This window comes from Epinephelus fuscoguttatus, linkage group LG10 (genome assembly GCF_011397635.1).
Source record: "Epinephelus fuscoguttatus linkage group LG10, E.fuscoguttatus.final_Chr_v1".
In the NCBI taxonomy this organism is placed as follows: Eukaryota; Metazoa; Chordata; class Actinopteri; order Perciformes; family Serranidae; genus Epinephelus; species Epinephelus fuscoguttatus.
The window spans coordinates 7802800-7826475 of NC_064761.1; the positions used below are offsets into that span (position 1 = coordinate 7802800).

General features: G+C 42.2%; 1 protein-coding gene across 1 annotated transcript in view; it reads right to left on the reverse strand.

Annotated features, from left to right (window-relative positions):
* Positions 1 to 2040: 2040 nt before the first annotated feature.
* Positions 2041 to 23676, reverse strand: part of zc3h3 (zinc finger CCCH-type containing 3) — a 96252-nt gene continuing 74616 nt past the window's right edge. Inside the window, exons 9-12 of the mRNA XM_049587069.1 lie at positions 21945 to 22076; positions 8767 to 8927; positions 8521 to 8678; positions 2041 to 2312 (exon numbers count right to left, since the gene is read on the reverse strand). Of these exons, the coding sequence (XP_049443026.1) occupies positions 2281 to 2312; positions 8521 to 8678; positions 8767 to 8927; positions 21945 to 22076 (483 nt within the window). The 3' untranslated portion in view covers positions 2041 to 2280. The remainder of the gene's footprint in view (positions 2313 to 8520; positions 8679 to 8766; positions 8928 to 21944; positions 22077 to 23676) is intronic.

Sequence of the window (23676 nt, forward strand, 5' to 3'; positions counted from 1 at the left end):
CGAGTTGACAGTTCTGTCTGATATCAGGCAAGCAAAGTATACGTAACTTGAAAACTTTACCCTCTTGACATGTTTACAAGTATTTTAAACATAAGTTTTTTCAGTTAAGTGTTATTGCTTTTAGAAAGTGCAGTAATTTGCCAAGATTATTTAAGCCCCTGATTCCTGTGTGTTTGGTTGTTGTGTTTTGACATGTTTTTTGGTGATGCTATCTGTCCCCTTTTCTACTTGTATTTGAATTTCATTTCCCATTTGAACACGACTCACTGACAGAAGAGATTATGTATTTTAATGGGACATTTCTGGTTACACAAAGGACAAATAAACCAATGCAGCTTGCATTGGTCAGCCTGACCCCCATAGGGTTACAGTTTTTTTTTTCCCCAGGGACCTCGCTTGGGAACAATTTGGGGTTCAGTATCTTGTCCAAGGTTACTACGACATGCGGACTGGAGGAGCTGGGAATCAAACCACCGACCCGCTCTACCTCTGAGCCACAGCTGCCCCATCAGGACAGCAAGAGCCCATCAAATGTGCTGCTGTAATGTCAGCTGCAGGTAGATACTGGTATGATCTGTGGACAGTCCTGCAGACTGTCCATGTCTATTACAGACCATACTCTGTAATGTTGTGATGGTTAAAAAACAAGCCCCCAGGAACAGCGCCAGGCTTGAAGCCAATTTGACACAGCCCCCAAACAATGGAATTAAATCTTCCGGGTTAGTAACTTGACTCTGTGAGGCCCAAAAAGTATTTTTCCCAAAGACCAGCATTGTTAAAGAGAGTCATTTTTTGAGGTACATCAACTTCACAGTACAAATACTTTAAGATCCAGTGTGCAGGATTTAGTAGCATCTAGTAGTGAGGTTGCAGATTGCAACCAACTGAAACTGCTGAGTATGTAGAACTAAGGTGGCTGATGCAAAAATGCTAATGGGCCTTTCTAGAGAGAGTGTTTGGTTCTTCCGTTTTGGGCTACTGTAGAACAAGGTGGACTCCGTGGGAGAAGACCCACCCTGTATGTAGATATAAACAGCTCATCCTAAGATAATGGAATCACAATTCTTAGTTATAGGTGATTATAAACTAATTAAAACATAGTTGTGAATATTATATTCCATCTCTGACAGTATCTCCCCCTTATTCCAACACACTGGACCTTTAAATTGTTAAAATCTGTATGTCCTAAAACTTGTAGAATTTACAGCTGAATCCAGAGTTATTTTCCTACCTTCGTTGATGTGAGTAAGCCTGAGATCAAGTGGTTGGGAGGTGGGGTTAAAATAAATGCTGGTGCACGTGCTCTTCGGGCCCATGAACGTGGAAGATCTGGGTAAAATTATACCCCCAAGTAAAAGTTTTAGGGTTTGATGTGGCACTGAGCAACTTTTATAAGGATGAACTGGACCTCACCTCACCATCCAGTTCTCTTTATGCATCCATGTTTAAGTGCTGTCTGTAATAATGAGTTAAAATACCTCCCTTTGTAATGTTACTACCATCCGAATTGGGGCTAAGGGTGACTGGAAGCAAAGGAGAGAATATGTGTTTTTAAATATACTGTATTGGATTCAATACATTTTTTTAAATTGACAACACATATAAAAAAAATGGCATATATACATACATATAAATAATATATGCACTGCCTCTCCCGGAGGCATCACATCTTTATACAATTATGTCAAAAGGATAAAACACAAAAAAACCAAGAGCGATGTGTGTGTATGTCACTTTGTTGTTTTTGATACAGAGTAAAAAAGACACTAATCTCTGCGTATGTATGAATTTCCTCAAATCACACGCACACACACTCTCAGCATGGTGAGAATGAAGTCACCGTCCACTCATGTGTCCCGTCGTCCAGGCTTTTAAAGTGAGGGGCACTGCTGCTTCTGTCACCACCTTCCAAATGAAAACTCTCACAAACACGCTCGGGTCATGTGACGCCGCTCCCAAACAGAAACACACTCACAGCCTATAAACACTCTCAGAGTGCTGACTTCACATGTCAAAAAGAGTCTGTGAAACAACACACAGTAAGAGCTGATATTTTATTTGCCAGTTTAAAATTTACAAAACCTGATGAGTAAAAATCTGCACTGTAAACACCCAAATTGATATGTGAGATATGCGACAGGTTTATAGATCATAGTCAATAAAACTTTCAGGCCCTGAGTGAAGAAATTCAAAGGGAGGGGACACCTGTCAGGACAAACCTGGAGCACAGAATTCATCGAGGGGTGCTTTTCACCTCTGGTGCTGCTGGTCTCTGTAGTCTCACAGCCGAGGCTTGATCTGCAGTTTTTTCTCTGCTGAAGAAAAACAGGAAATTAAAATAAAAAGAAGAGTATTGGCAGAAATGAAATGACAAAACGACAAGGTGTGTGTGTGTCCACTCATGTGTAACTGCCTCTGTGTGTTGAATCCTGCTGAAATGCTGAGTGATGACATCTCAGCTGATGAGTAAATGAGGAAGAGAACAGGACAACAGCGATGAATGAAGGTGTGTGTATATAAGTGTGTGTGTGAGGTCGCAGTCTGGCAGTGATACATTGCGTCTGAGCTAATTTATGCAAAGTGAAGAGGAGCTTGTTTGGCTGAGTTCCACCTTTAATGAGGCTCTGGGCGGTGCAGTGTGTTGCTGAAGGACCGGAGTGTCATTAGTAATACTTAAGAGCACAAACCAAGCGGACAGAGTGGGCGGACGGACGGCAGAATGATCATGTGTGTGTGTTTGTGAGCATGTATCACAGGGAGAACATGCTAACTAAACAAAGAAAAACTGCGTGCTGCTTCTTACGTACATATTAGGTATTAATATTTTTCTGTCCTGTGAGCAGACGCACAATAAGAGAACGGTGCATCATGTCATACTGTTGAATATAAATCTGTCTTACGCTGTCATCTCTGCTGGTACTTGGCCCAGAGAAGTGTTTCTCTAAAGTAGGAATCGAGCGTTCTGGCACACTTTGGTGGACTTTCACTTGGAATTTTGTTTTGCTTAGATTCAAAATGTTGCAGTGCACCTTCTGTTAAACTTCTGGCACGTTTGATTACTCATTCACAAGGCACACACTTTGCATTTTTATTGTTCAATCTTTTGAAGTATTTCCACAAAAAGCTGGCGGCAGACATCATGTTGTCAGTGGTGGTGGATATAGTGAAAAATGTTGAGCAGTGTTTCCTGAGGCCTAAAATGATGTCCTCTAATGTCTTGATTTGTCCGCAACCTAAAGATAGTCACTTCACTGTCATAGGGGAGTAAAGAAACCAGAAAATATTTCACTTTTAATCAGATTTTTTTTCTGATTTTCAAAATCTGATTTTTTCTAAAAAAAAATCCTTAAACTGATAAATTGATTATCAAATTAGTTTGCAAATAATTTAATATGTGATTATTAATACTTTAATCATTGATTAATCAATTAACCATTGCTGCTCTATTGTACTATACTAGGTCTTAGTTTGGATGTTTGCTCCTGGAAACCTGTATGTTGTACATTTACACACAAAGCAATATACAAAAACATGAAAATAAGTTCACAATTTAACACCAAACTTTCACAAAATAAGTGTTTTCCTGTCCTGGAAAGTCTATAATTGCCTAGGTTTTACAGGATGTGAAGGAACCCTACTAGGAGACACCAGCTGCTGTGAAGAAATGAAAGACATCCTCCCATACTTGCTGGATATAGGCTACACAGTAGGCTGAAACACACACACTTAAATACATAAAAGAAGAAAAAACAAATGGAAACCGATGAGTAAACAAAAAAAAACATCTACTGTGACAATGTTAGTAGAAATATAGGCTGCGTGTACTACATGTGAGTGGAGAAGGTCAGAGGTCAAGATGACTGAGGTCAGGTCAAAGGTCCTGTTCATTTCCAAGCAGAGGGGAGTAAATATAAACCATGACAGAGGAAGAGGATTACCTAAGAACAGAAAAGTAACAGTGAGCAGAATAGTTTCTAACAAACACTAATTTTGTCTTTGTTATTTATTTATTTAGAAACGGATGAGGTTTGGGAAACCCTGGGTTTGTTAACTCAAGAATAAAACATTGAGACACTACAGTATTATTTAAAAAATAAACAGATTTACTCTGGAAACATCAGCTAAGACTGACTGGAACAACAGTTTGGCAGTTAAGATGAGTTTGATGATCCATGTCCAGCTTTTCCATCCAAGCAGATACAGCTGACACAAATTTGTTGTCTCTCAGCAGTTTAAGTCTCGTGGGACATTTTCATTTTGTTCGTCAATAAAAACACCTCTGCCATCTCTTTAGCCAAGATAAAGTGTAGTCTTAAGCCCCTTTTACACTGCCTGGTCAAGCCTCGCCGTTTAGTACAACTGAAGAATGGGGGGACAGATCTGTCTCACCTCTGAGCCGGGGATGGAAGTAGTAACAGCGCTTAAAGGATGTCTGTAATGGGACTGCCGGCAGGACTAAACCATGGGCAGCACGGGTGTGACGTTTTGGCATTGTGTTATGTGTGTGACCCACCATGGGAGATTTAAAAAGTAGCTGTTAGCAGTTAGCAGCTAACTCAAAGAAGAAGATCAGCAGCCAAAAACTGCTGCAAATTAGAAAACAATGATGTCCCTCCTTATCCTCCGAGCAGAGGACAAGATCAACTGCAATATAACAGTGACGTGACAATGAATGTTATTGCCATGTTAATGCCATTGTTGTTGTTTATACGCTGCTGACACGTTAAATGTCACTCTAGAGACCTAGGCTGTTGTGTTACACGTCATGTCCCTCACGCCTCTTTTGATTCTGCTGGTATGCTGTCTAAATCACACACAGGAGTGGCATGATGTTCTGTGTAAACATGCAAAGGCGGCATGTAGGGATGTCCCAGTCCAGCTTTTTCACTTCCGATATTACAGCCTTGAGTTTTGGCTGATACCGATACCGATCCGATCCAAGCGCGTATTATATATATTCACTTATTTTGTTGTCAGTCATGTTAGAAAAGGTTTGATCAAGCGATATTACTCTAACAAGAACAACTACTTAATCAGGTTAGTTAGAATGATCCACAACAGTTGGTATGAGAAACTGACCTCTTTATTGTTAACAGGGTTAAATAAAAAAACTTTAAACTTGAACATTAACATTAAATAAAAAATATAGCTGGTTTGCTTTGGCTGCTTTGGCCCCTTAATAAATTGAAAATAAATCAACACAAGAAATCTTTAAAATGTCTAACATTGAAATTAAAATAGCAGCAAGACTCCACACACTTGTGCTCTGGCCCCCTAATAAATAAAAAATAGATTAACACCACAAGACATTGTTGACATTTAACAAACAATGCAGCCTCTTCTTTTCAGTTATTTTTGTAGTGTCAGTGCCAGCCTGGTGCTGCTGTTTCCTGTGTGTCTGCATGCTGGCCTGGTGGATTGATAGTAAGTGCTGGAGTGGATCACTGGAATGGACTGCATGAATCACAGAGTGCTCGGCTGGCCGGAAAACCAGGATCAGAACCTGGATTCATGAAAAACTGGATCGGAGTTCTTGGATCGGCATTTTTCCATGCAGTCTGATCCGATGCCGATGCATGTTTTTTGCTAATATTGGTGGCCAATTTGGATCGGGACATCCCTAGCGGCATGTAGATGGGATTTCTCTATAGCGCGATGTCTGTTTATAAAGAGTTTTATAGACGAATTTGGCGAGCGATTTGTGTATGCCGCCATGTTGCGGCGGCGCCATTGCTGCGATGACGTGTCAGTCATGAATTCATGATGCTGTCATTGTGAACTGACTCTCTACAATGACAGCATCATGAATAGCTGGATTGATGATGTTAGACAGTGGCCTCCGGTAACTGATGAAGGTATCTTAAATGAGTACTGATATTAATATAGAAATTAATCATTTGTTTGAGCGATAAGCAGGAAAGATTAGAGTAATAGGGAGATAACAGACTGTATCATTAAACACTGCGTAATATAACGTTAGCATACGTTACGTGTGCTGACGTTAGCAAGCTAGCAGCGTGACATTTAATCATTATGGACAGGCTATGTGACCATCACATCACACTGAAGGAAATCAATATTCATCGCCTTTAATATGATGTGATGGTCGTCTAAAAGGCAGTGTAAAATTTGCCCGACCCATCCGGAGCTCAGGTAATTTTGACCCTCAATCAGAGACCTGTAATTGCCGTTTTTCTGGTCATCAGAGGCCAGGCGAGCAATAAAATATTCTTGAATACCTAAAACAAAACACAAACACGTGTTGTTGTTGTTTTTAGTCACGTAGTCTGTCCATAATGATTAAATGTCACGCTGCTAGCTTGCTAACGTCAGCACACGTAACGCATGCTAACGTTATATTACACAGTGTTTAATGATACAGTCTATTATCTCCCTATTACTCTAATCTTTCCTGCTTATCGCTCAAACAAATGATTAATTTCTTTTTTTTTTTTTTCTTTTAAGATATTTTTTGGGACATTTTAGCCTTTAATTGACAGGACAGATGAGTGTGAAAGGGGGAGAGAGAGGGGGAGTGACATGCAGCAAAGGGCCACGGGCTGGACTCGAACCTGGGCCACTGCGGCAACACCCTTATACATGGGGCGCCTGCTCTACCCACTAAGCCACCAGCGCCCCACAAATGATTAATTTCTATATTAATATCGGTACTCATTTAAGATACCTTCATCAGTTACCGAAGGCCACCGTCTAACATCATCAATGCTGTCATTGTAGAGAGTCAGTTCATAATGACAGCATCATGAATTGATGACTGACACATGTCACCGCAGCAATGGCACCTCCGCAAGATGGCGGCATACACAAATCCCTCGCCGAATTCGTGGAAAAAACAAACCCTTAAGAGTACCCCAATCCCTGGAGTGACCTCGGGACAAAACTGTGTTTATTTAAGGACATTTCTTAAAGGCATGACATGACAAATTGTGATTTATTATAAGCAACTGTTTTACAAATTTATATATTTTGACTGTTAATCAGCCAATGATTCACAATCAGTATGTGAGTATCAGGTGAAACACGTGATAAAATACAGTAAAATAACATTTTTTTTGTAAATTTAGTCAATAGAGAGAGAAAATCTGAAAAAGTTTGGTAAAGTGGTGCCCGTTAAAACAGGTTGACCACAGGTGAAAGGGATTAAGTGTTGCTTTGCAATGCCAGCCAGCATGCGTGTGTGTGTGCATCCAGCAGGCAGGGGCAGGTGGATGGTCGAGCCTGGTGGGAGGAGGAGGAGGATGGGGGAGGCAGCCTCTCTCCTAATCCTCTATCTGTCACGTCTGTCAACAGAGAGCTCAGCTGTGCCTCCGTCCAGCTCAAAACCTAAATATTATTACCTCTGTCCTCTGAGCATTATTACTCCTCCCCTGAGCATCATGGCACTCTGCAGCCCAGCTCTGATCATCATTATCTGTCTGCAGCTCAGACCAATCACCACTCCCCCGTTTGCGTGAACTCAGGAATGATCCTGTGGCTTTCATGACAAACATGATCCTTCCACAAAACATCTCTGCACAATATGTCTGACAGTCAGCACTTTTACTTTTACACTAAGTAAAGTGCAGTTAGTCCTCTTAAGGAACATTGTGTTTTTTTGATAACTTAGATGTAATTTTTTCCCATAATTCCTGTTAATAAAAACATTTTACTTTCCAGAGCTGGAGATGGAGATGTGGGGGCCAACAAGGGCAGAATTGCAAGACAAGTTGTAAACAAACTACAGATGTTCCAAAACCATTTTAAATAAAGAAATAAAAGAATGAAAAAAACTAACCCTGTATGGATGTGAAATGATTGCTATTGTTGCTGTATGGCATTGCTCAGGTAAAATCCTATACAAAACATGGACATACAGAAAATGAATGCCGTGGAGCTTTCTTTTATTATCTAATCTGACATGTTGCTAATGGCTGACATTAAACTGTTTGCTGGAAATCAGTTTTTCTTTGTCGCTCTAAAACAGCTGTTGCCAGCCCAACTTGCTGTGTAGGTTACTGTTTAAAAGCGACAAAGAAGAACTGATTTCTGGGAAAACTCCCTTTTTAACCCATATAGGAAACTACTTTAAAGTTTATCAATAAATTCCTTAGTATCAGATCGGTGCATAGACTTGTATGTACACTGATACCTGCTCCAGCATTTTAGGCAGTATTGGAGGCATTGCTTTTACTGCCATCAGTATTGGAACAACTCTAAAACAAACCACAGATTTACCAGATTATCTAAACCTCTTATTTAGAAGTGACAGGAAAGTTAATGGCTTTCCTGATGTCAGTAATAATCCCTCAAGTGTTTGAACAACCATGGTGTTTGAACAACCATGGTACATTCAGTATGCCAAAGTTGAACTAGGAGGTTTGCAAAATCAGACAGAACAGACTGTACAAAAATTTAAACGTTTGTTATTTTTCTCATAAAACTGGAACACTGTGTACCCCTGTGTACACTGTGAGACACTCTGAGGTGCTCTAGGTTGTGTATTATCGTGTATTTTCATACCTTTAACCTGTGAGGTCTCAGCTGGCAGTGTATCTGGTGTGTCTGCCTCCTCTGGGGAGCTGGAGAGGGAGATGTAGGATGGGAGTTCCAAAGGACCTTTGGTGGGCGTCCTTGGAGCTGTCTGAGAGTCCTGCGGCATGACGACAGACAGGCGGGGCCTAGAGGACAGAAACAAATATTAAACACAAAGTTAAAGGATGGTAAACTAGTACAATGATTGAGCTTTGTACAATCTGCCTCCTTGACCTCTTTGAGGGCTCCTTGGTTCGGGCTCTCTTGGCTGGGGTGGAAGTGCTGCTGGTGCTTCTTTTGGCTGGTTGGCGGTGCTGCAGTTTGCAGCGGGCTCCTCGAGGGCAGGATCCTGTCTTAGAGAAGTCTGGACACACCAGAGTATGTTTCTTCTTGCACTGATATTTAGAGGAATAGAGACACAAAACCACAGGTTTTATTTGTATCAGCTAATACGAAGAAATTTAAGGCTGCAAGTCAATGGCTGCTTTCATGGTCTTTATAACTGCTGAGAGCTATGAGGCTGTTTACAGGTCCAGGTGCAAACAACAGAGCAAAATGATCATGATCATAGCTCTGTCAAAAAATACAAAAGAAACTCAAAATTGGTTTCACAATTAAAATGATGGATCTAGCGCCTTTTAAAGTCAAAGATCTAAACATGTTTAAACCTTATGGGAAGCTCTAGAATAGATAATGTTCTTTGTTTTTACTCAAAGAGATGAAAGTTTTCTGGCTTCATTAGTGCTCTGATCATTTCACCACAAACAAGGTCAGAACTTGTGTGACAGCATTTCAAATAAGCAAAGGGAAAGGGAGGAAATATTCTGACTAGGTACTTGATATTTTCTTCTGTTATTCCATCCACTCTTTTGTAAGCTACTACTTTTAAGAAACACCCTTTTCGTCACCCTCTCCTTTAACATGCAAGTTGAGCAAGTGGGTCACAGTTAGCGTCATTCTGGGGAGCACTGTGCATGAGAGAGCGAGCTTTCACATGCATGTTTGCAACTGAGTGTGTATGACAGTGTAATACGGGTGTAAATTGGTAGCTTCATTCTCCACGAGATCCGATCCCTCCCACCTGTCAGAAAAGCTAATTATATTCACTCTGGGGTGCAGGCTGCGAAGAGTGTGTGCGTCCGTGTGTGTGGAGGGGTGAGGAGTGCGGGACCAGGGAGCAGATTGGGTCTAGAAATAGAGTGTGTATCAGGGGACGAGTGTGTGTGTGTGAGTGTGTGTGTGTGTCTATGGGGAGAGGGACTTGAGATCGATTTTCCATGAATGCAATGGACTCTTGGTTGACGTTCTTTGGAGCCCAGCAGTCCTGACTCGCTGCCACTAGAGCCCCTCTCATCGCCCTCACACCCATGTTCCTGCACCCCTGGGTGCCAGGGCGACCCAGGGTCAGCTCGCTGTCAAATGTTTCTTTGGATCATCTTATAGGGCTGCGGTTTTGACACAACATTTCGCTCAACAAATCAGATCTGCTGCTGGCGTCAGTAACGTTCATCTTTTTATATTTGGTATCTGACATCACCTGCCAGCTCCACACAGGGCTGAGAAATACACTCATATACGTACATCACTTATTGTTTTCATTGTGCTGTGTACATTTTCTTAAAGTTATGAATTGTTATGCATGATTTTAGGGCTGTAACACCATGTTTTTCTTAGAGATGGACAATATTGGATTTTTTTGCTGATATCTGACATGCCAATATGCATTTCATATTAAAGCCGATGTTTGCTGATGCCAATGATGTACTGATATTATCAGCATGTTGGACAATGCTGATATTTCATTTTATAGCCAATATCAGCTGATGATGACTGCAATCCTGACTTTTGCTTATAACTTCACTTTACAGCTTCTGAGGTGTATTAAACTGAGCATTTCCTATCAGCAGGTAAACTGCCTGACCAATCACCCTCACCATCCTGACACTTCGAGCACTCTCTGATCATAGCTGTGGCTGCAGACTAGGCCTGCAAGATAATGGTCAAAATTAAAACCACATTTAAGTAAATAGAGTTCTGCTTTCACTTCCATCTCGTGCTATAGTCATGTTTATGTACAAATCTTTGCCTCAAAATAAAACTGGTCCTTATTCACAGCGTATCTTCTTGAAGCAAAATTAAAATTGTACCAAAACTTTTTATTTGATATTAAATCAACAGAGCACTGTTTTCACTTTCACTTTATGCTACATTACGGCTAATTCACAAATCTTTGACTCTAAATAAGGTTCTTCTTCATCAGAGTTTAGTGCATCTCTGAGAAGCCAAATATAAATTAAACTGTATCAAAAATATAGGCCAGGTAAAAGTAAGTAGTATGCCGCTACAGAATGCTAGAAAATTAAAACAATGTTTGCTGGACATATCTTTTGCCAAATGCAATCTTGCATTCGTTATTCCATCTTTGGGAGCTGGATAAATACAGTGAGAACGTCTGATTTGACACTGGATGAAGGCGGGATTCATTGAGATAATAAAAGGTAACATTAAGGACGTTATTCTTCTCAGCCTTTATGCATTCATTGTACTGCAGATTGTGGTGTTTTTTTCAGGTGATTTATTTAGTTAGTTCTGTTGCTTTGTGGCAAAGACACGTCTAATACACCCTTGGCAATTGATTTGTTCTTTCCTGAATCCCAAACAATACTTCCAAACAATTCAAAATGAATGTTGATGAACAAATAATTTTCAAAAGTTTCTCCACAGGCTGCCGCTGCAGGGTGCGTGCATATTGGCATGACAGCTCTTCAAAAGGGAAGGCTGGCTGTTAGTTTAAGAAGTGCCTAATTTGATATGCAGCAAAGTTTTCTATAAGCGGAGCACACATTTAAAATGTTACTATCGCAGATGATTGTACTCATTTAATTGTGGGCCAAAGTTGTTATTGGGATTAATATTTGATTCATTGTGCAGCCCTACTGCAAACCTGCAAATGTTACTGCATTCTCTATGGAAGGATATATCCTTTAGGGGCTGTACACATGCCGCGTTTTTAACTGCCTGGAAAACGCAAGGTCAGGCTCTGCGCGCTTATTTACTTGAAATCCTGAGTGCAGAGCAGATCTTCTTCCAGGCACTGTTTATAAGTGTGTGGGCATATAGTCCGTTAGACAAATGTAAAGCTCTGGGTAGCCCAGCACCAAAATGATCAACATTACCATATTTACCACAGACTGATATTTACGGAAGAAGGGAAAGATATCTGTTGGTTGTGATTGGTTGTCCCTTGTCACATGACGCAGTGTGCACTGCTGCGTTCAAAAAGTTGAACTGTTTATCTTAGAGTGCAGCTGTCGCAACCTGCACTCGGGAACTCATGCCCACAGCAATGGCATTTGAGCACGCCTATCACATATACAGTACAGGCCAAAAGTTTGGACACACCTTCTCATTCAATGCGTTTTCTTTATTTTCATGACTATTTACATTGTAGATTCTCACTGAAGGCATCAAAACTATGAATGAACACATGTGGAGTTATGTACTTAACAAAAAAGGTGAAATAACTGAAAACATGTTTTATATTCTAGTTTCTTCAAAATAGCCACCCTTTGCTCTGATTACTGCTTTGCACACTCTTGGCATTCTCTCCATGAGCTTCAAGAGGTAGTCACCTGAAATGGTTTTCCAACAGTCTTGAAGGAGTTCCCAGAGGTGTTTAGCACTTGTTGGCCCCTTTGCCTTCACTCTGCGGTCCAGCTCACCCCAAACCATCTCGATTGGGTTCAGGTCCGGTGACTGTGGAGGCCAGGTCATCTGCCGAGGCACTCCATCACTCTCCTTCTTGGTCAAATAGCCCTTACACAGCCTGGAGGTGTGTTTGGGGTCATTGTCCTGTTGAAAAATAAATGATCGTCCAACTAAATGCAAACCGGATGGGATGGCATGTCGCTGCAGGATGCTGTGGTAGCCATGCTGGTTCAGTGTGCCTTCAATTTTGAATAAATCCCCAACAGTGTCACCAGTAAAACACCCCCACACCATCACACCTCCTCCTCCATGCTTCACAGTGGGAACCAGGCATGTGGAATCCATCCGTTCACCTTTTCTGCGTCTCACAAAGACACGGCGGTTGGAACCAAAGATCTCAAATTTGGACTCATCAGACCAAAGCACAGATTTCCACTGGTCTAATGTCCATTCCTTGTGTTTCTTGGCCCAAACAAATCTCTTCTGCTTGTTGCCTCTCCTTAGCAGTGGTTTCCTAGCAGCTATTTGACCATGAAGGCCTGATTCGCGCAGTCTCCTCTTGACAGATGTTCTAGAGATGGGTCTGCTGCTAGAACTCTGTGTGGCATTCATCTGGTCTCTGATCTGAGCTGCTGTTAACTTGCCATTTCTGAGGCTGGTGACTCGGATGAACTTATCCTCAGAAGCAGAGGTGACTCTTGGTCTTCCTTTCCTGGGTCGGTCCTCATGTGTGCCAGTTTCGTTGTAGCGCTTGATGGTCTTTGCGACACATTTAAAGTTTTTGCAATTTTCCGGACTGACTGACCTTCATTTCTTAAAGTAATGATGGCCACTCGTTTTTCTTTAGTTAGCTGATTGGTTCTTGCCATAATATGAATTTTAACAGTTGTCCAATAGGGCTGTCGGCTGTGTATTAACCTGACTTCTGCACAACACAATAATATGAATTTTAACAGTTGTCCAATAGGGCTGTCGGCTGTGTATTAACCTGACTTCTGCACAACACAACTGATGGTCCCAACCCCATTGATAAAGCAAGAAATTCCACTAATTAACCCTGATAAGGCACACCTGTGAAGTGGAAACCATTTCAGGTGACTACCTCTTGAAGCTCATGGAGAGAATGCCAAGAGTGTGCAAAGCAGTAATCAGAGCAAAGGGTGGCTATTTAGATTACAAGCTGATGTGTTATTATTAATTTTTTGTTAAGTACATAACTCCACATGTGTTCATTCATAGTTTTGATGCCTTCAGTGAGAATCTACAATGTAAATAGTCATGAAAATAAAGAAAACGCATTGAATGAGAAGGTGTGTCCAAACTTTTGGCCTGTACTGTATACATTGAAAACAATGAATTTGAGGGCGAAAAAAACGCACAATATTACATGCAATATTGCATACATAAACACATATTGTGATATACTGTATAGCATCATCAGTAGTGCTTATCACATTTATTCTATCCCATTTCCCTCAAGAGCCTTCTGCTATGCACACACCTTAAATATTTACTTCAGAGTTGTGATTCAGAGAAGAGGAAAAGCATGACGGGACAACAGGAGTTAACAAAGCCGAAGCACTTTCAGTGTGAGAAACAGAAAGTGTACGAGAAATTGACTGTAAAAGCTCAGTCCACTCCCCACAGCTCCATACATCCTCATTTTCATAAAAAGTCAGAGAGACAGAGAGAGAGAGACAGAGAGAAAGAGAGAGAGCAGGGAAATGGGAGGAAAAAGCTAAAGTGGACAGAACATCTTTATCCCACACCAAGTTAACAATTTTCCACTTGATTTAAGGAATGCTGGGATGTCTCTGGGGCCTATTAGAGAGCTCTCTGCTGGGCCAAAACCAGGAGGAGTCAGCACATTTACCAAGAGACCGAGAGAATGAGTAAAAGAAGCAAGAAAGAAAGAGAGAGAGAGAGAGAAAGAGAGAGGGTAGGAGATGGAAAAGACAGTAAAATATAAAAAAGGGACATCACATGCATTTACATCTTGGGCATTACGCCGACATTCCTCCAGAGCAACTTAACGTGAACGGAACAGAACAATAAATGAGCTCAGGTTGCTGGAGTGGGAACATAGAGAGGGTAATGTTAAGAAAATTAAGGTTCACACTGTCAGTAGATCTTTGGTCATGTTCAGACTGACATTAGCACTGGATTAAAAAAAACGCAGCCTCCTTATTTCAATGAGACCAAAGTGTGGGTCAGTAGGGATGGGACACAGACGGCTCTTTTGCAAGGATGTAACATTGTGCAGCAAAGTGTTGAACCTGCCTCAACATTCGCGGTAATGCAAAGCAAGGTCATCAGGGAATGTACTGTAACAGCCAATCAAGAACAGGTAACAGGTAGAATACTTTGTACCATGAAAGATGACCTGTTTACCTGAGGTTTACCAGGAGCTTCATACAGACAGTAAAAGTAGTCAAGGTATTTCAGCCATGGCGTGTCAATTCAGGGAACAAATATGATAAGGTTCATGCTTTTCTGGAGATCCCAATGTTGGGAAATAGGGCAGTAGCCTATCCTGAGTAGGGTTTAAAAAGTATGAGATTTTAACGGTATTTTCTGTCTCAGAATATATCACAGTTTAACTGTATGTGGTTATACACAATTATCAGAGGAAGGAAAACGGAAGAGTTTTTTGGTAAAAAAAAAAAAAAAAAAAATAGCATGTGATGTAAGTATAACATGTTACATAAGGCATGTTAGTTTTCATGTTAGCAGCACTGTTGCATGTTCAAATAATAATGATAATCAATAAGTCTGTACTTCCTCCCACTCCCTTCTGGACATGCAAATCAAATCATTATGTTGTTTTCAGTTTTCATGCTTCCTTCAGTAACCTGATTTTCTTTATGTCTGTTTACCACTGTATTACTATTTTGTTTATTTGCTATTTACATGTTTAAAATAAACTGCTACTAACTAACTGACTAAATTAACTACTAAATGAAAAATAAGCTTTAAACATAATGTCTTATAGTCATTAATAATAAGCAAATACTGTGTGGGTACACTTGGCACAGCAAGATTGCTCCCGTCTGTACCTTTAACTCACACACACGCACTCACTGATGTCAGCCCCTCGAGCATGCAGGGAAGTTCATATGTGTGTGTTTCTTTACAGGGTCAGATAGGGTAAGTGTGTGTATGTATGTGTAAGTCAGGGGTTACTTAAAGGACAGATAACACAGATGTAGCCTGGAAGCAGAATGAGGAAAATGATTTCAATGTGGCACTTTATAAGCAATGTTTAAATGTTGACATCTTTTCATTATGGATTACAGTTATAAGCAGGACACATACTTTGCAAAGTAGATATCCATCCTCAAGGAAAAGCCCTTGTTCGTTTTGGGATATTCAAAGTAATCCCACACTGGGGGGATGGATATTAGTGATATCAATTATTTAACAACTCAGTTCAGTTTTGCTTGGGGTGAAAAATACAGAGAACTTCTTTAACATGGTGAAAAACCATAGATTCATTTGGCTAAACAGCTCATCAGACAGCTCTCTGCTACTGACTGCTGAATCAGCTGAATGGCCATTGATAAGAGCCAATAAGAGTTGACTATAGCCAGCCCCACAAAAACTATGGGTGACAGTTAGCCACAGACGCTCTGATGGCCCACTGTCCACTTATCGTGAGCTAATGGAGAAAAAAAAAGGGAAATAATTAAAAACTGCTAAAAACTGATGCTGTGGAGTAAAGAAACGAGAGGGACAATTAGGAAGGCAGAGACAGATCCTGTGAGGTGGAGGGTGAGTGTGAGACAAAGCCAGGATGAGGCAGGAGGAGGATGGAGGCGAGGAGCAGACTTAACCCCTGAGCTGCTGGAGTGTCTGCCTGCCTGGCCCAGAGTGCCATCCTCAGCAGTTTTCCCATCTATAATTACTGCCTGCTATCCATCATAGAGCCACCAGAGCCTCACAGCACAGCGCTCCATAAACACACACACGCACTCAGGCACAAACACACACACAAACACACACGGGGGAAAATCACAGACCTAAGCACTTCAGCTAATAGAATAAATATTAATATCCCTTTTGTTTTCTATATCCTCATTTCCCCATGCACTATTTAAATGAGGTCTGACAGTGTGAAAAAGCATCTGTTTCACACTCGACGCTCAGAAACAAGCAGAGAAAGGAGGAGAGGGGGAGAGAGAGGGGGAGACAAAAGGGAGGTTAAAAACACAGGAGGGGGAGGAGGGGAGGGTGTGTGTGAGTGGACGTAGGGACAGTATGTGTGTATGTGGGAGGGGGTGCTCGGGTGTCTCCAGTCATGTGTAGGTGGCTCTCTGTTACTCATCAGGCCCGCAATGTGTCACTCAGACACTACAGTTATGCCATTATGGACCACCACCCCCTTCAGCTGTTGCTGCCTGTGTGTCACTGTGTGTGTGTGTGTGTGTGTGTGTGTGTGTGTGTGTGTGTGTGTGTGTGTGTGTGTGTGTGTGTGTGCAAGGAAGCTTGGTTACCAAACTACTTGTTTACCTAAGCCTCAGTTTAACTTTGGTGGAACTTTATACATGTTGTACAATATAATTATACATTAAAATGCACAACAAAGCTTAGACAAAGAACTTTACAGTCAGTAATAGCATCAACGCTGTGCTAAATAAAATCTAGTGAGATCAAACCAGTGATGCAGTTGTTGACGGTCTATCTGAACGGGTCAACAGGCGTTGACTGAGCAGTGTCCACGACCCCAGTCTGACCTGGGCTGAACACTGGTCAGATGCTGCCTGGCTTTGGTGAACAGGTGTCTGTACTTGGGATAGACTTCTTTTGAAGATATTGAGGCTAAAGTGTAAGTTAACTAAATCCGAGGGACGAAAGAGAGAAAAAGTGAAGGACATATGACCACGGGCAACAGCAAGACAACAAAGGAAGCAGAGCGAAGTGAAAGTGAAAGCTTATTTTATTTGGTGTTTACTCTTTATTATTCTATATTGAAACAGAGCAACTTCAAGATCTACAATTGCAGACATGACAACCACAAGTTACCAGGACTGGGACGATGCGCTTATCTCTTCAATTCAATACTATCACAATACTTGGGTGCCGATTTGATGTGTTTTGCTATTCTACAAGTATAGTGATTCAATATTAAGATTTATTGCAATTTTTGATTACTTTTTTAACACTAGACCATGGAGAAAAGTTGAATCATACACTTTCAGCGACTGTATATCATGGGACATTTCCAAAAACAATGCACATCTCATGCCAGTCAGTCTTTTTGACTTTTATATGGCATAGAAAAGTGGTAAAAAAAAACTCACTGTCTTTGTCGTCCCAGCACTTTGTGACCATGCTCTGTAAAATGTGCTATATTAAATATATTTTACCAAATTACACTGATTAGCCAAATTATTACATTAAAACCACTGACAGGTAAAGTAATAACTTTTGTTACAATGCATTATTCTGCTGGGAAACCTTTGGTTCTGGCATTCATCTGGATAACACCTGACATCACTGTTCCCTCTAAGCTGTTTTACTGTGCAATTGTGCACTGCTCCCCACCTCTTTGCACAGATGACAAAAAAGTTGTGCGCTCAAATATCCCTGACCAGTTTTTACTGTTTTTTTTTTTTTGCCTCATATGCGCTGTCTTGTGACTTGAACAGTAAATACGTACTCCACTATGGGCGTCTGTCTGTGCAATGAGTGACAGATGACAGTGAACTGTCAGTCAGTGATGATTAAAAAAACATGCCCACCAGGCGCTGCCCAGCCAATACCTGCAGCGGTTGTTTAGCTTGACAGCCAATCAATGGCATCATGTTGGGTATTCACTGCTGTCGTATTTGTTGTTAGCCATAGCATTGTAACTATGGCTAAATGTGTGGGCTGTGGCGCTTCGTCCTCTGGAAATCTTAAGAAAAAAACGCGTGACGTTTAAGGTGGAGTAGTTGTCGGAGTACATACAAACAGACGAGCGAACCGGTAAACCTCAGCGATATTTTTTCTTTTTCAAGTGAGAATGGAGTTGTTTGCGAGACGTGAAGCAAAAGTGCAAGGCGAGTTTACGCACGCACGCACGCACACACACACAGAATATGTTTGCACAAACACTTACAACATAAACATATTCTGGTATTTTTCTGCAGGCCAGCAATATGTTTTTGCTAGTAAAAACTTCATCTGTAGTAGTAGCTCTGCTACAATTTCTGTTTCCAATATATGTTTACATGCACTCATTGCAATGCCTGGCCACTAATATTTTTTGCCAGGAAAATGTTTTCATCCAGTACAGTGCCACTTGCTGGTCTGTAGTAGTAAAACTACAATTTAAGTTTACATTTAGTTTTTGATCTAGCATATTATATTTGTTGCAGTTTAGAGGCCTAAAGTAGTTGGCAATTACTATTAAAGAGTGTTACTTATTTTGTATTCCAAAGAGTAGTTTTCTCTTTGTGTTGCCATCACTCTTCAATGTTTGTGTATTGTCTCCAAGTGACTTTTATGGAGCACATTTTTCTCTTAATTGTTCACATTATGGCAATAGATGCAAAATCTATTTTGCCAAAACAGTGTTTTGTTATTGTTAATTGTAACTGACCTAGATATTCAGTAGTTCATGTTGTTAAAATAATCTTATTATTAATCTTTATATCTTTATTCACTTGTAATGATATTTGGGGTGGGAGAGGTGATGACATGGCACTGCTATGTGGATGTAGTGTGTACGCGTCAGATGTCGCCACAGTCGCTCAAGTAGGTGATCAGAGGAGTTGAATGTCTGCTCAGAAGTTTTCAAAATTAGAGGGAACATTTCCTGACATGTACCACTCACTCTAACACTGTTGCAGACCAAGTACCCCCCCTCATGGCAACAGTACTCCCCAATGGCAGTGGCCACCCAGCAGAAAAAAGCAGCATGCCACACAGCAAAAACTGTTTAGAAATGGCCTGTGGAGCATGACAAAAAGCTCAAGGTGTCAACCCAGCTTCTAAATTTCCCAGGTCCCAATCTGCTAAAGGATTCTTGTGACTGTGCCGGTACCTCAGATATACCCCTAATCCAAGGTAGAGCCTCCTTGGATCGGACTTGGCTCTGACCTGTTGAGGCATGGACACAGGATATCTGGAAGTGTCTTGTGGTGTCTGGCACCAGTGTGTTGGCGGAAGATCCATTTAGCCTAGTGGGTTGTGAGGTGAGTTAATGGCACGTGCCACAGATGCTCATTCAGATTGGGATCTGGGGAGTTTGGAGGCCAGGTTGACACTTTGAGGTCTTTGTCACATTGCCTGGGCCATTCCTGAGCGATGTTTGCAGTGCGGCATGGTGCATTATCCTGCCCGGGGTGGGACACTGCCTTTGGGGAGTACTGTTGTAATTTGGGGGGGGGGGTTACTTTGTCTGCAACAGTGTTTGGGTGGGTGGAACATGTCAGATGGTATCCACATGAAGGCCAGAACCAAAGGTTTCCCAGCAGAACAATGCACTGGAACAAAATAATCAAAGTTATTCACTTTACCTGTCAGTGGTTTTAATGTTTTGGCTGATCAGTGTACACACACACACTAAAATAAATAAATGATAAATTCTTTTTGGAGTTTGCACACCCAATCTAAACGTGTTTTGTAGACTTGGAGAAGGCTTACAACTGTATCCCTAGGGGAGTCATGTGGGGGGTACTGTGGGATTACAAGGTACCGGGGTCCCTGCTACGAGTCACGCGGTCCCTGTAGGACCACAGCGAGAGCTGTGTCTGCATACTCGGCGTAAAGTCAAACACGTTCTCGGTGGGTGTTGGCCTCAGCCAGGGTTGTCCCTCGTCACCAATCCTGTTTGTGATATTCATGGACAGGATCTCAAGGCACAGCTGGGGGGAGGAAGTGTCTGGTTTGGGAACCCCAGATTTGCATCTCTGCTTTTTGCAGATGATGCGGTTCTGTTGGCTTCATCACACTGTGACCTCCAGCATGCACTGTGGCAGTTTGCAGTAAAGCGTGAAGCAGTTGGGATGAGAGTCAGCACCTCCAAATCTGAGGCCATGGTTCTCTGTTGTAAAAATGGTGCATTGCCCCCTCTGGGTTGGGAGAGAGTTACTGCCCCAAGCAAGGGAGTTCAAGTATCTCCAGGTCTTGTTTACGAGTAGGGTAGAGTGGAGTGTGAGATGGACCAACGGTTTGGCGCAGCATCTGCAGTGATGCAGGTGCTGTGCCGGACCGACGTGGTGAAGAGGGAGATGTGCCGGAAGGCAAAGCTTACGATTTACTGGTCCATCTACGTCCCAACCCTTACCTATGGTCATGCGCTCTGGGTAGTGACCAAAACAATGAGATAGCAGATACAAGCCGCTGAAATGATTTTCCTCCGTGGGGTGGCTGGGCCTTAGAGATAGGGTGAGGAGCACAGACATCCGGAGGGAGCTTGGAGTAGAGCTGCTGCTCCTTCACGTTGAAAAAGGTCAGTTAAGGTGATACGGACATCTGATTAGGATGCCCCCTTGGCGCCTCCCGTTAGAGGTGTTCTAGGCACATCCCACTGATAGGAGGCCCCGGGGTAGAGCCAGAACACGCTGGAGGGATTACATAACTCGTCTGGCCTGGGAACGCCTTGGGTTCCCCAGGAGGAGCTTTAAAGTGTTGCTGGGGTGCTTTGCTTGGCCTGCTGCCCCCGTGACCCGGCCCCGGATAAGCAAAATAGATGGATGGATAGATATACTTTTGAAATAAACTTAAACTGCTACATTCAGCTGTCCCTGCAGTGTTTCCCTGACACTGATTTATGTGTGGCAACTGCCACAATATTGACATTGACAGCCACTTATTGATTTTCTATTTCTTTAGTACTTAAAATGGGTAAAGTCGGATTCCATTGTAGAACAGTGCATTGATTAGCCCAGCCCCTTGCCCTGTTCTAGCTCTCTCTCTGTTTATCAGACCACAAATGAGACAAGAAGTAGCTTCCCACAGTCCCTCCACCTCACTCCCTGCCGCTAGTAGACTATTTGCCGGGATGAGAGTGGCAGAAGCTCCGCTAACAGAAACAGTAGCAACTGAAGGAATTCGAATTTAGCTAGCACCAGGGCTCACAGCGGGCTGGGTCTATTCTGTGAAATGGCAGCAGAAAACGTGATGATCCGGCAGGGAAGTTTACACTGCGCTGCACTTTGAGTTGCTATTCAAGCAGCTGAAGGTCAGTGTCCTCAGACCATCTGCCATTTTCTGCTCTCTGGCTTCGGCTTTGTTTTTCTTAAAAGGAATATGGTGTTGTGTTAATTCACAGACTACCACAATAAAAGTTGAATTATATCATTTCAGGCTTTAAAATAAGAAAAAAAATAGCAATACTTAGGTGAATCCATTTTTTTTCTTACCCATAGAGGTTACCCTGTGAAAGCTCTTTCATATAAATTGGTTAATCCAGGTCAGCTCTCCAAATTGACCTTACATCCTATGCTTTATATTCACACTTAAAGGAGTCATTTATCTCTTGCTTTATTTGTTTCTCTTTTATCCCTCTTTGTTCTTGTTGAGCTTTATTGTTCTGTACACCTTCTCTGTGAAGCGCTCTGTTGTCAATTTTTTGCTCTGTTCATAAGGGGGAACTGGATGTTTGTGTTTGTTCTTGTGTTCATGTTTTTTCTTTGGCTGTATTCAAAAGAGTGCTCATACAGTATAGTCACAAAGAGCCTGCCTCATTGAATGTCTTTAGTGTGTTTGTGGTGTACCTTCTCTCCCTCTGGACAGTAGCCTTTGACAAAGTCCTCACACACTTCAGCTTTGCGGGACACGTAGACGTGACTGTAGGGACAGTCACTGTTGTTGCAGATTCCCTTCAGGAAGTAGGAGCACACAGGCATCTAGAGAGAGTGCGACACAAATATGGAAGCCACGTGAATCTTAGAAACTGGTCACAGTACTTGACAATAACGGTGAAAAGAGGTTTTAAAAATAAAAATTACAAAACATTTAACAGGAACTTTGAAAGGAATCTTCTTCTGTTACGTTGTATCAAAATGTAATGATTCGTCTGGCTTGTGTTAGCGAGGTTGAAGCTGCCCAAAACTTCCAGATTATTGGCAAAATGTCCAAAAAGAGATTAAATTGATTTTGGGTATCAATCTGATACGACTGAATCGAGCACTTTTGATCCCTGGCATTCTTCCTGAAAACGTATCAGACAATAAGCTGGGATTTGCTTCTGATAGCAAAAAAAGTCCCAAGGTTCAAACTGTGGCTTTAAAATATGGGGCAATAAAAAGAAAGGGTTATAGTGGTCATGGAGTGTATGACACCAACACATCAGTGACAAACAGTGTTGCTGTTTTCTTTCCCTGTGTCTATCGTTTTTTCCATTCTGTTTCTGTTCTTCATCAAGACTGTCTCCCCGTGAGCTGTCCAGTAAAGAAAGAAGCCAATGAAAATACAGAAAACAACAACGGAGAGTGAGCGGGGTGATGGGTGCATGAGATTACATGAAACTATATGAGTTTGTTAACAGACATGTGGCTCTAAAACCACCATCATGAACAGTTCAGACATGTCCCGTGTGCCAAGCAATCTGTCACACTGAGCAGTTAAATGACCTTAATTGCAGTTGACAGCGGCAGAGTGAGAGTGAAAGTGTGTCTTGACAGCACGTGTGCTGGGCGTCTGTGTGTGTGTGGTTGTGTGTGCGCAGAGAGGTCTACTGTTTGGTGTCTGTGAGTGAGCCTGGTGGATGCCGGTCTAAATATACCTCTGAGGGGGTTTGGTGAAGAAAGATGGGAGGAGGTTGGGGGGGGAGGCGGAGTGTGAGAGGGACTCCACCTTGTTGGGATGGGATCAGTTCTACCTAATTAACTGCTACAGAAATATTTATCCAGGCTGCAGCTCATCCAGCTCATGATGTGTTTATGTGCTCTGGATGTGTGCACAGACTGGGCCAGAGGTGGAGGGAGGGGGAAGAAGGCAGGGTGGTGTCCCCGGGTGTGGTGGTGGGGGGTAATGCTAGGCTCAGGGGTATCCAGTTTCGAGGTATTTGTGGTAGTGGGGGGACAGGGGATGGGGTGCAGGATTCTAGATTCGGGCTCACCTATCAACACTAGTGCTCGGATCAGGTTTGGAGAGATGCTAGGCACATAACCCCGCACCCCCCCTTTAAATATCAACTCCACTTCTCCCTGAGAGCCCATACAGTCCTGTTTAAGGGGTTCACATGAAATCAGAGCAGTAGTATCCTGTGGAGGGATGGGCCAAAGGTTTGGGGGTGAGGGGGGCTGTTGGAGAGGTGGCATTACAAACAGACAGCTGGGCTCTCAGCACTTACAGGCAAGCAGTGTGACAACTAACACAGGTGCAGGGCATTGTGTGTGTGGTGTGTGTGCGTGGTGTGTGCGTGTGTTTGGAGGGTTAGGCATGGCACCTGTTTTAGGGTTGTTTGTCTATGGGAAAAAAAGGAAAAAAGAAAAACTGCTTTCC